This window comes from Leptosomus discolor, chromosome 1 (assembly GCF_034619465.1).
Source record: "Leptosomus discolor isolate bLepDis1 chromosome 1, bLepDis1.hap2, whole genome shotgun sequence".
Lineage (NCBI taxonomy): Eukaryota > Metazoa > Chordata > Aves > Leptosomiformes > Leptosomidae > Leptosomus > Leptosomus discolor.
Genome location: NC_141391.1, coordinates 132,736,703 through 132,752,148, shown reverse-complemented (window position 1 = coordinate 132,752,148; position 15,446 = coordinate 132,736,703). Strand labels below are relative to the sequence as shown.

Here is a 15,446-nt window from a genome sequence, read left to right as displayed (position 1 = left end):
GCAGGGACGGCGCGGCACCTCCGCCAGCCCGGCTCCGCTCCACGCCCGGCCCCGCCTCGCCACTGCAGCATGACGTCACGGGCGCGGCGAGGGCCTGTGGGGGTCGGTAGCCAATGCTAGGGGACGCGGCGCCAGGTGCTGGGGGGGGGGGGGCGGGGCGCGGTGCGGTGCGGTAGCGCCGCTGTTTTCCTTCTCACTGCAATCCGGACAGGGCACGGAGAGGGGCGAGGGCTGGGGGCGCCTGGCCGTGGTGGGTGGGGCGGGATGCTTCAAAACCGGCGCCCGGTGCTTCGCCCCGGGAAGCATCCTCGCAGCTGCTGGAGGACGCGGGAGGAGCAGGCCGGGGAGGGGAGTATGAAGATCGGGGGGCGCCGGGGCGAGGGGCTGCAGACCGCCTCGGGAGCCCACCGCCCATCCGCCCTGGGCTCGGCAGGGGAGAGCTGCCAGCCTGCCGCCGCGTCCCCTCGACGGGTTGGCCGGGCCGGGGGGAACGTGGCCCAGGACACTGCTCTGAGGAAGCTCGCAGCCACCGGAGTCACAGTGTGAGAAAGGGCCGGGGGAGGGGCGGGGAGGCTTGCCGCTGGTAGGCTGCCAAGAGTTTAACACAGGCAGCCCCCGAGGAGGGCGGAGGGTGAGGAGGTGAGCAGCCGTTCTCACGTCCTCCCCAGCCGAGGCGGAGATGCTGGAAGCAGGGGCAGTCCCCGCCTTTTCCGCGCCTCCCGGAGCGCGGACTTTTACTGCAGCGGGGAGTCCGGGACCCGGGCTGCCCCGCAGACCTCGCCACCCCGCGGGAGAGGGACCGGCCCGCCCGGCGAGCGAGTTCGGTCCCAGCTCCGTGCCTGTCGCGCTCCTTGCCCTCTCTCCATCTCGTCGTCGGCCCCGTCCCTCTGCCCCGGGATGCCTCCCAACCTCACCGGCTATTACCGCTTCGTCTCCCAGGAGAACATGGACAATTACCTGCGCGCTTTAGGTAACTCCACCCTCTTCATCCCGCTTCTTCCTTTTGCTTCGTTCTGTCTCCAAAGAAGTCAGGAAGGGGACGAAGGGGTTTGGGAACCCTCTGGTATATCTGTCTGCGACCATCACTTTTGCACTGTGGTGGAAGGGGGGGAGGAGGTATCATGGCTGGGGCTCCCTGGCTAAAAGAGTGGAGGAGCTCTGCGGGCATGCTGCTAGAGGAGGCGACCAGGTCGTCCACAGATCTCCCCTCCCTCTCATCCTCCAGATATCAATGTAGTCCTGCGAAAACTGGTTTGCCTCCTGAAGCCCGATAAAGAGATCATCCACACGGGAGATCACATGGTCATCCGCACGATCACCTCCCTGCGGGACTATGTCATGGATTTTGATGTGGGAGTCCAGTTTGAGGAAGACCTGGGACCTGTGGATGGACGCAAGTGCCAGGTGAGAAGCCCAAGCAGTGCAGTTTGACAGCAGACTGGGGTGCACTAGAAGTTCAAGGTCTTGCTCAGCTTTTGGTTCATGAACCAGATGAGAGCCCAGCCCAGAGCTGGTGTGCACTTGCAGGTCCAGGGATAAGTGATTCTATGAGTAAATTGCTCACAGTAAAGGGGGTGGGCACCAAGCAGCCAGAAACCCCAGTACTTTGGGCCCCTCTGGAACAAAGCCCTGGAAACTCAGAACATCAGCCCACTTGGCTCCGTTGCACTTGGAAGCTAGAGGGTCATTCACCTCCCGCAAAAAGCATCAGTCCCAAGGAGCCACCAAAGAGACACCAGATCAGGGACTGCATTTGAAAATGAGAGGAAGTCAGTGTCATCACTGGAAACCTGTATTGCTAGGACCCACTTGCCTTGGGACCATGTCTTACCCTCTCCTCCTTATTTTCAGACAACTGTCTCCTGGGAAGGGGATCAGCTGGTATGTGAGCAGCTAGGAGAGAAGAGGAACCGAGGCTGGAGGCACTGGCTGGAAGGGGACCAGCTGCATCTGGTGAGGAGGTGTCCTGCATGGCTTGCTAAATCCCAATTGCAGTGGGCGGGCAGGCGGGACACACAGGGTGGGTGCTGCACGCTCTGAGACAGCCATGCAGCTTCCTTCCAGCTCCTCTCAGACTTCACCCCTGGCTCCTTAGGGGCAGCCACCACTTCACACAAACATGCGTCTCCAGGGTTTAAAAGTTAACAGCTCAACAAAGGCAGTGGCCCTTCCCTGCCCTGCAGCCTGACCCATGGGGCTTTGGGAAGGTCGGGAAGGGCACGCAGCAGCATGAGGCTTGCGAGACTGCAGCCAGCACCGAGTTTCCAGCCAGGACCAGGAGAGCAGGCGGGGCTGCAGTGGCGACAGCTGCTTTGGGAGACAAGTAGGGGTTCCAGCCTAAACTCCTCTTTCACCCCCTTTCCCCAGCGCATGACTGCCGAAGACGAGGTCTGTGTCCAGGTTTTCCAGAAAGTGAAGTGAGCGCTCGCCCGGATGGATGCCCGGACGGGACCCTCGCTCCAGTGTGCAAACTGCCCCGGATTGAAAAAGAAACAAGACACCGAGCGAGCCGAATCCCCCCGTAGCAGCGTGTTTTCTTCTGCCTCGCCTCTCGCCCCGTAGCGGCCGGGCCGGGACTGGGTGGGACGGGCCGAGCCCTCCCGCGGTCGGGGGTCACGGCGGGGCCGGGACTGCGGGGAGCGGGAGGCGGGGAGAGGAGGCGGCCAGGGTAGGCCGGGGCGGGGAGGGCGATGGGCCGTCGGCTGCGCGGAGGCTCCTTTCAGAATAAGAGCGGGGCGGGGAGGAGCGGGGCGGGGGCTGCCCCATGGTCTGCCCGGACCCCCGCGGCTCCCGCGCTCCTCCCGCCGCCCCCGCCGAAGCCAAACCCCGCGCTGCCCCCCGTCTCCCCTTGGGAAGCAGGAGTTGGTGCTCAAGTGGGCAAGGGTGGCTAAGGCTGCCCCTTATTCCACAGCCACCACCACCAGCCGTCTTCTCCTGTCCCCTGAGGACACCACATTCTTCTCAGGATCCCGGGATCCTCCGGCAGGATGGGTAGAAAACAGAAGTTGTCCTTCAGAGTCAAGGATTTTTATGTAATGGCATGAAATCCGAGGGCTGAGGCAAGGGAACTAGCCCCATGATCACTGCGCTCCTGAGAAGGTCCCGAGGGTGAGGAAGGCTCAAGTTCTCCTCTTGGTGTAAGAAACCATGTCCACTACCTCTAGCCCTAGAACTCCTTCTGGTGTTCCTGGCAATGTCTTCCCATGGCCATCATAGCTCCCCTGGTTCACAGCTCCTCTCTACAGTCAGAGACCAAGGGATAGAACCAAAGGACATGAGGTCCCCTGGAAAGCCAGACCACTGCCAAAGACAAAGGTGTCCTTTAATGAAGACACCTGATGGGATATGCACGAGCTCACAGGCAGTTATTTCTGAAGAACACTTGTGGTTGCCCCCCAATAAGAGGTTTAAGGGCAGGGTATGCAAGATTGTGTAGCTACTGACATCACAGAACTGAGAGGTAGGCAGATTTTGAAAATACAGGTCCTTTTCAAGCTGAAAAAATGACATTTTCCCCTCTAGCATCTCATCTAAAAGTAGTATTTTCCAAAGAGCTTATTTTTAGGGAACTGCAAAAATGAGTGCCATGAGAAAAGCATTACTTCAGAACATGTGATAAGCAAGGGCTCAGAGAGCTGCAGCGGTACCTATAAGGTCAGCCTCTGGCTCTTCAAGGTTGTCTCTGAGGACATCACAGGCTGCAGCACCCTGTCAATATCCACAGTCCAAGAGTACCACTGGTGGGACACAATCAAATCCAATGAGCAATCATAGCCACGCCATCCAGCATGTCATTTATCTGCTCCATGCAGACCTCCACAACCCATCATTCCTTCTATCATAGGGAGCCTTTAACTATCTGTTGTATCACGGGGCTGCAAAAGGCAGAGCTTTGACTGGCAGCAGCTGGAGCTGGTTCAACTGTTGCCCTCTTCATACTCCTCCATATGAGAGCCCTTCTGAGCTGCTTCTGATCCCCAACACCAAGCTCACTTCACCATGTCCAGACTGATATCTTCCAGACTGTGTGATCAACAGCTAATCAACTCATTTCAGGCCCTGCACCACAAGCTGGTACAAACTTTCATTTTCTGAGCCTAAATTCTGGTTTGATGGCAGACAGTATTAGCCAGACTCTTCCACTGGCATGCCAACCGTCCATATAATTGTCAAGTAAGCCTATGAGGAGATATGCTGAGTGGATTGGTTCTGACTGATTGCCAGCCATGACAGCCTCTAGTCTTCAGGAAGCATCTGGTTGTGCCAGAGCCATAGATAGGAATCACACCCACTTGATGTGGTCCACACTCATAATAGTCACAAGGAATAGTATTCCAGCCTATTCTAGGGCTTCAGTTAGTAGCTACTAGCACTAATAATTCACTGTTTTTTTCTTTTGTAATCATGCTATAGGGGTGATGCCTAAGTCAGATGCTGACTTTGCACAACAGTACTGTATTGTTGAGACACGAGCCTGTAGGAGGTGAGGATGCTAGCATAAGGCAGGGGATAAGGTGTGATATTGGGAGGACACTGTCTTTGTTCCTGCCCCTTGCTGAGTGGCCAGTGCTGCAGAACAACATCCCTTCTGGGGTATTACACTTGGCTTTGCTCCTTGATTTAGAAGACGCAGAAACAGACTACCAAGATGATGCTGCTGCTCACCAGCAGGTAGGTCATCTTCTCCATATCAGCCAGAGCTGCAGGAGTGGCATGATTTGTCTGAAAAAGTGGTTACCACTGTGCCATTGGATAACACAGGCCTGGCTGTGTGAAGCCCAAGCCCAATAGCTAGTGGCAGTGTCCCCAAAAGGATGTGATGGGTAGTCAAACCAAGGGGTTAAAGGTAGAGTGCCCTGGGAAAGCAGCTCAGTGTTTACAGGTAAGCCTGAGCCTGTGGCCCTGGTGTACTGTAGGGTACATGGTGTAGATGTAGGAGGCCCAACAGAGGTATTTCTCTGTCCTCCTTGCTTCAGGTTTGAGGATATAGTATTCAAAACATCTCCTTCTCAGTGGATGAGAGGGTTTGCACATCAGAAGATTATCTCATGGCTTCTGAGGCTGTAAAGCAGACTTCTTTCCAATGACCTCCTGCAACACACTATATTCAAGCCAGGAGTCTCTCTCCATGAGAGGATGTTGACATCTTTGACCGTGCTGCAGATCTACCATTTCTTTACTTTGCTCTCTGGATTTATTATCCAGCCCTCTTGTAACCCAGCTGAATCAAGCAGGCAGCAAGCAGGTGTTAGTTTTGGCATTCTGTGGTCCTACGTGTGTTCTGCCCTTAAGCAAAGAAAGGCACAGACATCCTCCCAAGGAAAAAATGGTACCAGATATTTCCCAGCCCCTACCTAACATGAAGAGGATTGCATAGAGCATCTGAAGGGGAACGCCACCAGTGGGAGCACTGGAGCAGGACTGAGGGCACAGCTGTATTGTTCAAATCAGGTGGGTCTATGGGACATGTATTAGAGTTGGGCTGCTCCAGTTGGGCATATCCCCAGCTAACCAGCCTTGCTATATCAGCTGAAGTACTCTCCTAGTAGCCCAGATGGTGTTATCGGGGCAGGGGGAGGAAATGAAAACATGGGAGATGTGCCTTGAATGTGCCACAGGGAACTCCCAGCCACGCACCCTGGGTAGAAGATTCTTTGTCAAGAAGACACTGAAATGATCAGCTTCCTTATAAATGATCCTCAATCATCTCTGTCTATCTGTGCTTTGCCAGATAACTCTCTTCCCACCAGTGGCCTGTTCATAACAGATGTTTCAGAGAGTAGTTTCCAGCACTTGCCAGCTACCTTCCAGATGTGGTTTCTAAGTAAAAGCTTCCCTTCTGGTGGGACAGTAAGCCAGCAGAACCTGCTCCAGCACAGCACAGCATGGCACAGCAGTGAGCCTGCCCAAGTATGTTCATCATGCAGAGATGATGTTTGGATGCCAGGAAGTACTGGGGTAATGTCCCCTGCTTAATCTTAGTTCTGATGTGTGGGGCCATATGGTGTTATTAGAGAGGCACTAATTACATGTTTATGTGATCTTTTTCAGATAATAATTCAAAGACGTTTGTTGAGCACTAGTACACTTCCATAAATATCACAAAGAAGTTTTCTTCATTCTTTTTAACCCTATTTTCATTTTCATTCAACATGTTGTTGTAGCTGTGGATTATTTCCTATGATTTCAATACAAGAAACTTGCCAATTTTTCTGAAGTCACCCATAATTCTAAGGGAAAACACTGAAATGGTGCTTTACCTCTTACACCAAAGTCTGAAAGCCAAGAAATTTTAAACTTCATGAACTGGTGGCACACAATATATGTCTTAGACACTGTGTTGATAAAAGCCTGAAGTATGTCTGCAAGTTGCTATCTTTTCTCATCTCCCCATTAAATACTGAAGGCCTTATCTATCAATCTTGTTTCAGCTAAAAATGCTTGCAAGACAGCAAGGGTGCTTGAAAAGGGACTTGTTCTCAGAATGCTTTTAATTCTATAGGTTTGTTAATTTTTCTTAATAGCTAATTAACTTGAATGTCTGAGGTTTCTTGCTTTCCCTGAAGAAGCTCCAAGTTCCCATGCCAAAAAAAAAACCAAAAAACCCCACAAAACCCTGAAGTGCTCTTCAGCAAGCCAGAACAGAGAAAACTTGACTTTTCTGATTGTTTGATTTTTTTTTTTTTTTAAAGTTTAAATTGATTTGTTAAGACTAAAATTTCTGGTCTTCTTCCTACACCAGAAAACTGCCCAGAAGGAGTGGGGGAGACTTCCTAGGAGGATATCTTTAGAGGGGAACAAAAGAAGAGCAGCTGCTGGATTGCAGATCAAACCCTAGGAAGGGTCTCTAGCAATCGTTTTCCTGCCTTCTCGCCCAGAAGAGACAGGTCGGCTCTGCCCGGCTAAGATGTGACAGCCCCCCAAAAGCATTCCTCGGGGCCTGTGTTCGCACGGCCGGGGGACCAGCAGTTCGGCGGCAGCTCGGCAGCAGAGGGCAGCAGGCGCCGGGAGCCTGGGCCGGTGCCAGGCTTTTTGCAGCCGGGCTTTATCTTCCCTCCCTCCACTTCTCCCCACCGACCCGACCGGCTCCCTGGCTTCCTTCTGACCGCCGCTCCGGAGCTCCGGCGGGGGCAGCGGGGAGGACGGGCAGGCGTGCGCGCACGGCGGGCGAGCGCATGGACATGTGAGTGGAGGCATCTGGGGATGTGGGAGGCGCAGCCATATCTTTGCAGGGTGGGAAGAGGAGGGTTAGACCCTTCCAGGAAGGAGAAGAGGTCAAAGAGGCTAAGCTCATGCTCGCTGTTCCTGCATTAAAGCTTTGCTAGCACATAGGATTGAAGAAGAAGGATCTTCCTGGATGATGTTTTCATGAGATCTGGGTAGTGAGCTTGTTTTGGAGAAATACTGATAGTCCCATTCTCCAGAAGGGAAGAGGGGAGATCCACAGAACGAGAGAAAAGATTAGTGCAAACTTTTGGAGGAGAGAGATCAAGGCATGACTGGGTAAAGGGCTGCCCGGAAAGCACTGCAGGATTGCTCCTCAGCAAACTGAGCTTGAGATCTTCAAATTCTCACCAAATGAACCAGGCAAAGATTCTAAACTTGCTATAACCAGAAATGACCCACTGGCCCAGAGCCAAAGGGAAACAAACTTCCCCTGCTTCTGAGGGACCCAGCCCCATGACTGCTGGGAATTTACCCATGCTCCTTCAAACTGCTTCTTGGGTTGATGAATCTCTGACTGGGTCACAATGCCTTGCTGGAATCTGGGTAGTTCTGGTGTCTTCATTTCAGCTGTCCTCCTTGTTCCTGAGTAATCCAAGCCAGAAGCTGGACATGCAACTAGGCCTCCTATGTTTGGATTCCATTAGACAGCACACAAGTCACTTGTGAAGTTTCCCCTGATTTTGGATGACCTTATTTTGTGCAATGTCATAGTTTACTTGCTATGTTCACAGGCACATTCTTTTTCTCCTGTGGGCCTTCCTCTTTTTTGGAGCGATCAGTTCCAGTCCAGTCCCAAGAAAACTTTTTGGGGAGATCAGATCCCCTGGTTATCCCAAGCCATATCCCAACAATAACATCAGCATTTGGGATATCCATGTCCCAAAAGGCTATGTCGTGAAGCTGACCTTCAGATATTTTGACCTGGAGCCATCTGAGTCCTGCTTCTATGACTATGTTAAGGTATGTGCATAGTTACAGGTGCCAAAGGGGTGGCTGGAGATGGGAATCTAGTGGCCACCACATGCAATGGCTCTTCATTCACATTCTTCCTCTCATGCTTCCCACAAAGGAAAGGGAAGGAGTTAAAGATAGAAATGGGTGGAGCAGGTTCTGGCAACTCATGGCTGGGTAGTAGTGATGCAGGGAGCACACCGAATCTTAGGAGGCTACAGTGATTTGCCCTTAACCTTGACAGATCAAAGCAGACAAGAAGAACTTGGGTCGATACTGTGGCCAGCTTGGGTCAACCACAGGCAATCACCCAGGAAGAAAGGAGTTTGTATCTACAGGGAACAGGATGCACCTGGCATTTCACTCTGATTTCTCCAATGAAGACAATGGCACAGTGATTCCCTACAGGGGCTTCCTGGCCTATTACCAAGCTGTAGGTGAGTAGGCAATACCCTCAGCATGCAGAAAGAAGCCTGCGTGGCTCTAACCAATTTTCCTCCTTGTCAGGTAAATAGAGAGGCTGTAAGCAGGGATATGGATCTCTGTGTACTTTCAGTGTACAGCAGAGAGGTTTAACACTTTCTTCCCCTTGTCCCTTCATCTCCCTTGTCTTCAGATCTTGATGAATGTGACCCTAACAATGCTGCTGAAAATGATGAAAGGCCACAGTGCCAGCACTTCTGCCACAACTATGTGGGTGGCTACTTCTGTTCCTGCCGGACTGGCTATCAGCTTCAGAGTGACCACCACTCCTGCAAAGGTAAACTGAAATTTTGAAAGATCGAGGGTTCCAGGGAAGGAGCCCTTCAGCCAGGAAGGGTGGGAGAAGTGACTTAGGGAGCAGTTGACAGGGCTGCAGAAGACGTAGCTCCAGAATGTGACCTCTGCTTTCTTCCTCTACACCAGTGGAGTGCAGCAGTGAGTTGTTCACAGAGGCATCTGGGTACCTGAGTAGCCCTGAGTACCCCCAGCCCTATCCTGAAGACCTCCGGTGTAACTACAGCATCCGTCTGCAAAAGGGCCTGTCTATCATCCTCAAGTTCTTGGAACCCTTTGAGATTGACGAACACCAGCAAGTCCACTGTCCTTATGACCAGCTCAAGGTACAGGAGAGTAGCAAACTCTACTTCCAACCCTGCTGCCAGAGCTGGAGAGGAATTGTGGGGACACCACTATTCAAATGAGAAATATGGGATCACTACAAGGAAAATACCACAGCATGAATGACTGAGCTCTTCCCTTGTCCCTCCCTCAGTGTGCTTAATTACCATTGTCCTGAGGTCAGAGGCCCTGGATCATAGGCCTCTGAGTGGAGCCAAAAAAAAAAAAAAGCTTCCATTTTTATCTCACTTTGATTTAATCTCAGGATTTGAAGGGGTTGATAGCTCCGATTCCCGTGATAAAGGAGAAGCAGAGCTTGTGGTAGGTCAGCCCTTTGTTCTGCTCTGGTAGTGCAGACATCAGCGAAGATGGGTCAGACAACCAGCCCTGTTCACTATCACAAGCACTGTAGCAAACTTGGTCTGGATTGAAATAGGGATACTAGGGCAGAGAGGCATGTGTGTTTCTGTCCCTGTGATACATGTTTTCCTCATCAGATCCAAGCACGAGGGAGAGAGATTGGTGAATTCTGTGGCAAGGAGCCACCTGTCAGCATTGAAACCCACAGCAATGAGGTGGACATACTCTTCCTCACCGATGAGTCAGGGTTCAGCCGTGGCTGGAAGATCCACTACACCTCGGAGAGTAAGCCATTTATTCCCCAGAGGCTACTACAGCCTATCTACGCCATTTGTTAATATCAACTTCCTTTGTCCCATTCTCTGACAGAAATACGGTGCTCACAGCCTGTCCCACAGGATCAGTTTACCATCATTAGAGACCTGCAGCCTGTGTATCAATTTCAGGACTATTTCGTTGCCAGCTGCAAGACTGGGTATAACCTGATGGAGGTGAGATCCCTTTTCCACTTCCTTCAGCCATATTCTGGTTTCTCTTCAGCTTGCGTAAGTCTTTCACCTTTCAGTATAGCATTCTTTGGAGATTTCACTCATGGCAACCTTATGCAATTTCTGTTTCTTCCTTGCTTCTATCAGCTTTCTTCCAGTGGTTTCTCTTTTCCCATCTCCCTTCTTTATGCAGTTACTGTTTCATGAAGCCCAGGTAGAAGATGAGAGACAAAGATCCCAGGAAACATTGGTAAACAAGAATATCTCTTTGGAAGGACATGAAATAAGACTTGAATCAGAAAATGTTACCTGCCTCCCTTGCCATCCTATTGCCTGGACTGGGTAGCACCCCAAACTTGTCATGGTTTTATGGTTGCTGGCCGCTGATATCTTGGCCTGCTATGAAATCTTGTAGCCCGTGGCAAACACAGGGTAGAGGGAAGACAGCAAAGGGAGAAAACAGCAACTGGAACAGAGGGGCTGCAGAGGGGCAACTATTGAACAGCAGTGAAAAGATGGGCAGGTAGCATAGTATTTTAATGTGGGGAAGGGAATGTAAGGCTCTGTACAACCAACAGAGATGTTCTTCTCTCTCATGCAGGGCAACCAAAAGCTGCTGTCCTTCACAGCCGTCTGCCAGGCTGATGGGACATGGCATCAAGCCATGCCCCACTGTGAAAGTGAGTGATCTGAGAACAGGCATTATGACCCCTGCCATGGCTTTCCCCCTCCAAGAACACAGGGAGTTCAACCTCTATGACTCAATTTGTCTGTGGCCATAAATTCATGGATATGCTGGTTGGAAGGACCCGTGGAGGTCCACTGTTGACTTTCTTTACATTTTTCTGCATGCAAAAACTTAAATGTTTTTCCTTCCTTACAAAAACACATAAAACATCGCTAAAAATTTGCAGTGATGTTGTAACATCTAAAAGCAAAAGATCCCAGTTTGGGATCCATTTTGGAACAACCTCTCTCTGCCCACTGTACAATCTGGTCCTTCATATCACGGCCACAGGCAAGTTGAGCCTAAACCTGCAGGCAGTAAGGCTGTCTTTTTTTCTTTTTTGTAGTTGTGAACTGTGGCAACCCTACAGGCCTGACCAATGGGGCATACAGCTATGTTAACAAACCTGCAAACAACAACTACCAGTCAGAGATCACATACCGATGCAATGAGCCATACTATCACATTGTCACCGGAACAGGCGGTGGTGAGTCCTAATCCCACACAGACATTGCAAACTATGCGTGAAAAGCTCTTTCAGGTTTCTAGTTAGAATTGTCTCTGCTCCCCAGGCTTAGGCCTCATGCTTTCCTCTTGTGAAGGCTGTCCAATCTTTCCTTGGCTCTGCAGCATAGCTCCTGAGGCTTGTTGTCTCAGTCTCCTCCCACCCTGCTTCATTCACAGAGTCCCTCACCTCCCTCCTCCACACTCTCCTTAACTTTTGCAGAAGGTCTTATCCTCTCATCTGTAGTCACGATTTATTCTTCTCTAGTGGATTTAATTCTTTCACTGAAATTTGAGGCATGGTGTCTGGGAATCACCAAAATTGTGAAACCTCACCACACCAGTCCAAGTTGCTACAGACGCAAATAAATATACTCACACTCCACTCTACTGTAACACTGTTTAACTCTTTGGAATATTGTTCAGTAGTAGTGACATCTAAGGGCTAAATAACACACATACAGAAAAATCCATTTTTATGCAGTAGGTCAGAAAAATTAAGGCAACATTCAAAACTGTTCACATGCCTTCTTTTTGCACCTGAGACATGATTTGATGTCACAGGAGCTTTGACTACAAGAACAGTCTAAGGAGTTCATTATTTCCTTGCCTTGGCTGCTCCTTTAGCCTCCACAAAAAAATGTAGATTTTTAAGTTGAATCGGTTTCTCGCTATGGTTGCCAACATGGACAGACAGCTGTGCAGCATGCCTGAGAGAGGTGACAAGCTAGCACTGGGGAGCAAGCAGCTAAGGAGTTCTTTAAGTTGGTACTAATTGAATTTCATTATTCTTGCATTTGAGTTTAACTCCCTCATAAAGTCAGAGCTCAATCTCATCAGAAAAAAAATGAGGAGCAAGTTAAGTATCAGCATCAGCCAAATTCTGATGAGGAGTCATTGTGATTTAGTCAATTTTGAAAGAAAACAACAAACACTTTTTTGGAAGCATTTACTGCAGTGTAAGATAAATTGTATACAAATTCTTTTCAGTCATCAGCACAAACTTTATAAGAAAATCAAGAATGTTGGAGATAGTGGAGTTTGTGTTGAGAGGTGACATGCAAGTTGACTGACCTACAATATAACCTCAGAAATAGATACTGAGCACGGACAGTAACTGACTCATCTTTTTCCTGTTTCTGGAACAAACCACCTTGTCCTACTCTCTGCAAACTACAGAGACCAGAAACTTGAATCTAAAATCCATGTCTTTACTTCTTCTCTCCCTTCTTTGAGCCAAATAAGATCAAACAGGGCTCTGTAAGCATGTGGACTGAGTAAACTTAGATGGCTTTTCAGGCCTTTCTCCTACAGAAGGACTGCCTGAGCTTTACTGGTTCCCTAGAACGGAGGTGCTTCAAGATGTACATGCTATTGCAGATGGAGATGTTCCAGACTATACCACAGGCATACCACGTTCCTTTTCCTGGGAAAGGGTGCCTTTGCGAGGGAAGATTCTATTCTATTCTTTCTTCCCACCTTATGCCTGCAGGCCTGGGTCTCATTCACTTCTCTCTCATCCTACAGACAAATTCACCTGCTCTTCTGAGGGAACCTGGGTGGATCGAGATGGCCAGGTGAGGATTCCTTCCTGCTTGCCAGGTCAGTAAAAAACTCTGACTTTGTCTGGTGTAACCGATTCATGCTTAGAGTCAGTACAAAGCTGGGACAATATGCAGGGAGGGGAGAGTAACGGTGTTAAAGAGGGAGGACAGGGAAATCTGTTCAGGAAGGCAAAAATAAGGTGAAATTGAACAGTGATGGTGTAGGAAAGAGAGAGATGAGCCAGGGCAACGGAGGGTGTCATGATCCCCTTGCATTTCTCCACAGTGTGTGGGAAGCCAGTCAATCCTGTCACTGAACTCCAGCGGATCTTGGGCGGCAAGTCAGCAAGGAGAGGCAGTTTCCCTTGGCAGGCTCTGACTGCCATCCATGGACGAGGGGGTGGTGCGCTGCTGGGCGATCGCTGGATCCTGACCGCTGCCCACACCATCTTCCCGAAAGGCGGAGGAGGGAACAATGTAAGCCTGGACCAGCTAGCAGAGGACGCTAACATCTTCCTTGGCCACACCAAGGTAGAAGAGCTACACAAAATGGGTAACCACCCTGTACGTAGGATCTTTATCCATCCAGATTACAACCCTAAAGATGAGTACAACTTCAATGGGGACATAGCCCTGCTGGAGCTGAAACACCCAGTAACCCTGGGCCCTACAGTACTGCCCATCTGTCTCCCAGATACTACCAACACCACATTCTACATGGATGGGCACATCGGCTACGTGAGCGGCTTTGGTGTGGAAAAAAACTTTATTTCAAATGATTTGAAGTATGTGAGCCTACCAGCAGTTGCTCGAGAGAAGTGTCAGAGTTGGCTGGACAGTAAGAAGAGAGATACGCCTATGGTCTTCTCTGAGAACATGTTCTGTGCTGGCTTCCTCAAAGTCAAACAGGATACCTGCCAGGGGGATAGTGGGAGTGTCTTCACAGTGTTAGACACAGGAAGTGGTCACTGGGTGGCTACCGGTATTGTTTCTTGGGGTATCGGCTGTGCTGAAGGTTATGGCTTCTACACCAAGATTGTCAACTATTTGGACTGGATCAAAGGGATAGTAAGGGAAGATAGGCTCTAAATGTTGCTGTCCTACTAGCTGAAGAATCACTGACAGCATATATATTTTCAGACGCAGCAAATCATATCTAAAGCTTTTGATGATGTCCCAAAGGCTTTTCAAAGACACAGACCTTCGTCACAAGCACTTCTGAAAGTCACAATACTGTTTGATGAGTTCTTGGTGGCAACATCAAAACTTACCAAAGCTGCTGAACCATTGGCAGCTTGTGGGAGGCCTTTGTGGACATTCTGGTTCTTCCAAATCTTATTACTGGAAGAAGCCTTAACAATATCAGGAGATCTCCTGACAGCAAACATGTTATTGTTTGAAGTGCTGACAATACTATCAGACTACTGCAGTCTACTTTTGTACTCTATTGCGTAGGAAGGTTGCAGGGCAGCAGACTTTCTTGAGGGATGTGGTACTTTGTGGTGAGTACAATGTGCATATGCCCATTGGCGTCAGTGAGATTCTATGAATATTAAAATCATTGCTGGAGAAACCAGGTGTGTTATGTTTTTCTGCCTTTGTTTTTAACTACTAAATATTCCCAATCACTGAAAGCAACTTACAGACTTTATATAGATTGCTTTACCTAGCACTAAAGTGTTTTCAGTTCTGCAATGGCATGTGGCAGTTGCTCACCTGTCACAAAACTACCATTAGATTACCCAGTCTGAAACTCCAGGCAGCTTCAAGGGAGGCAAAAATAAGTGTCTGTGATGCCACATTCAATAGACAGGGAAGACAACAACCAATTTCATAGAGAAAAGATCCCAGGAATCTTTACTGATGAGAATTTGAGGATGGATTTTTTTTCTACTATATGAAATAAAGCTCTGACTGCAAGACAGCAGCTTTAAAATGATGCTGACTCAGAGAGAAGATGACCCCTTTTGAGTTGTGGGTATTCTCTGGAGTTGTCTCTTGACTAGTTTTGCTACTGCAACAACCTATCTTTTTCTTGTGAGTCACCGAGAGAACTGAAGTATGCAAGAGCTTGACAGGGGAACTCTGGGGGTAAGGACGTAGTTGCCTTCTCACACTGTTTTCTGTGAGATCCAGCTCCTAGTCATCTCAAGTGTCAGTATCTCTCGTTTGCTTTTGAGATAATATATACCCCAGGGAGTGATCAGTGAAATTGCACATCTGATAAAAGTTCATCCATGATTTCCAGGGGTCAGAACTCTGTTGATTTTTCTAATTTGTATGGGCAAGAGGGGAGCATGAGAGGCAATGAGCATGGAAAAACAAGGTTCCAGTTGTACAGGAGCAATGGGTAAACCCTGGTCTGGGGGAGGGAAAGAAGAATGAGGCATATGCAATTTGGGGGTATTCCAGGTGAAGAACAGGGAATTTCTGGGATGCTCAGTGTGTACAGGTGACAAGAACAACAAAATACTCAACTCTTCAGTCCTTTTACAAATTGCGGAAAATGACTGAGAAGCCATCTTAAAGAATGTCCTACTTTGC

At 49.5% G+C, this 15,446-nt stretch overlaps 2 protein-coding genes across 2 annotated transcripts; both read left to right on the top strand.

Annotated features, from left to right (window-relative positions):
* Positions 1 to 897: 897 nt before the first annotated feature.
* On the top strand, positions 898 to 2,421 carry RBP5 (retinol binding protein 5). The gene is made up of 4 exons (XM_009951067.2): positions 898 to 970; positions 1,226 to 1,404; positions 1,852 to 1,953; positions 2,368 to 2,421. The coding sequence occupies exons 1-4, from the start codon at positions 898 to 900 to the stop codon at positions 2,419 to 2,421; spliced, it is 408 nt and encodes a 135-aa protein (XP_009949369.1).
* A 269-nt stretch (positions 2,422 to 2,690) lies between these two features.
* Positions 2,691 to 13,991, top strand: C1R (complement C1r). Its single transcript, XM_086460754.1, has 11 exons — positions 2,691 to 2,873; positions 7,939 to 8,187; positions 8,423 to 8,615; positions 8,795 to 8,938; positions 9,085 to 9,281; positions 9,777 to 9,924; positions 10,009 to 10,130; positions 10,729 to 10,807; positions 11,201 to 11,341; positions 12,886 to 12,960; positions 13,189 to 13,991. The coding sequence occupies exons 1-11, from the start codon at positions 2,691 to 2,693 to the stop codon at positions 13,989 to 13,991; spliced, it is 2,334 nt and encodes a 777-aa protein (XP_086316880.1).
* The last annotated feature ends 1,455 nt before the right edge of the window (positions 13,992 to 15,446 follow it).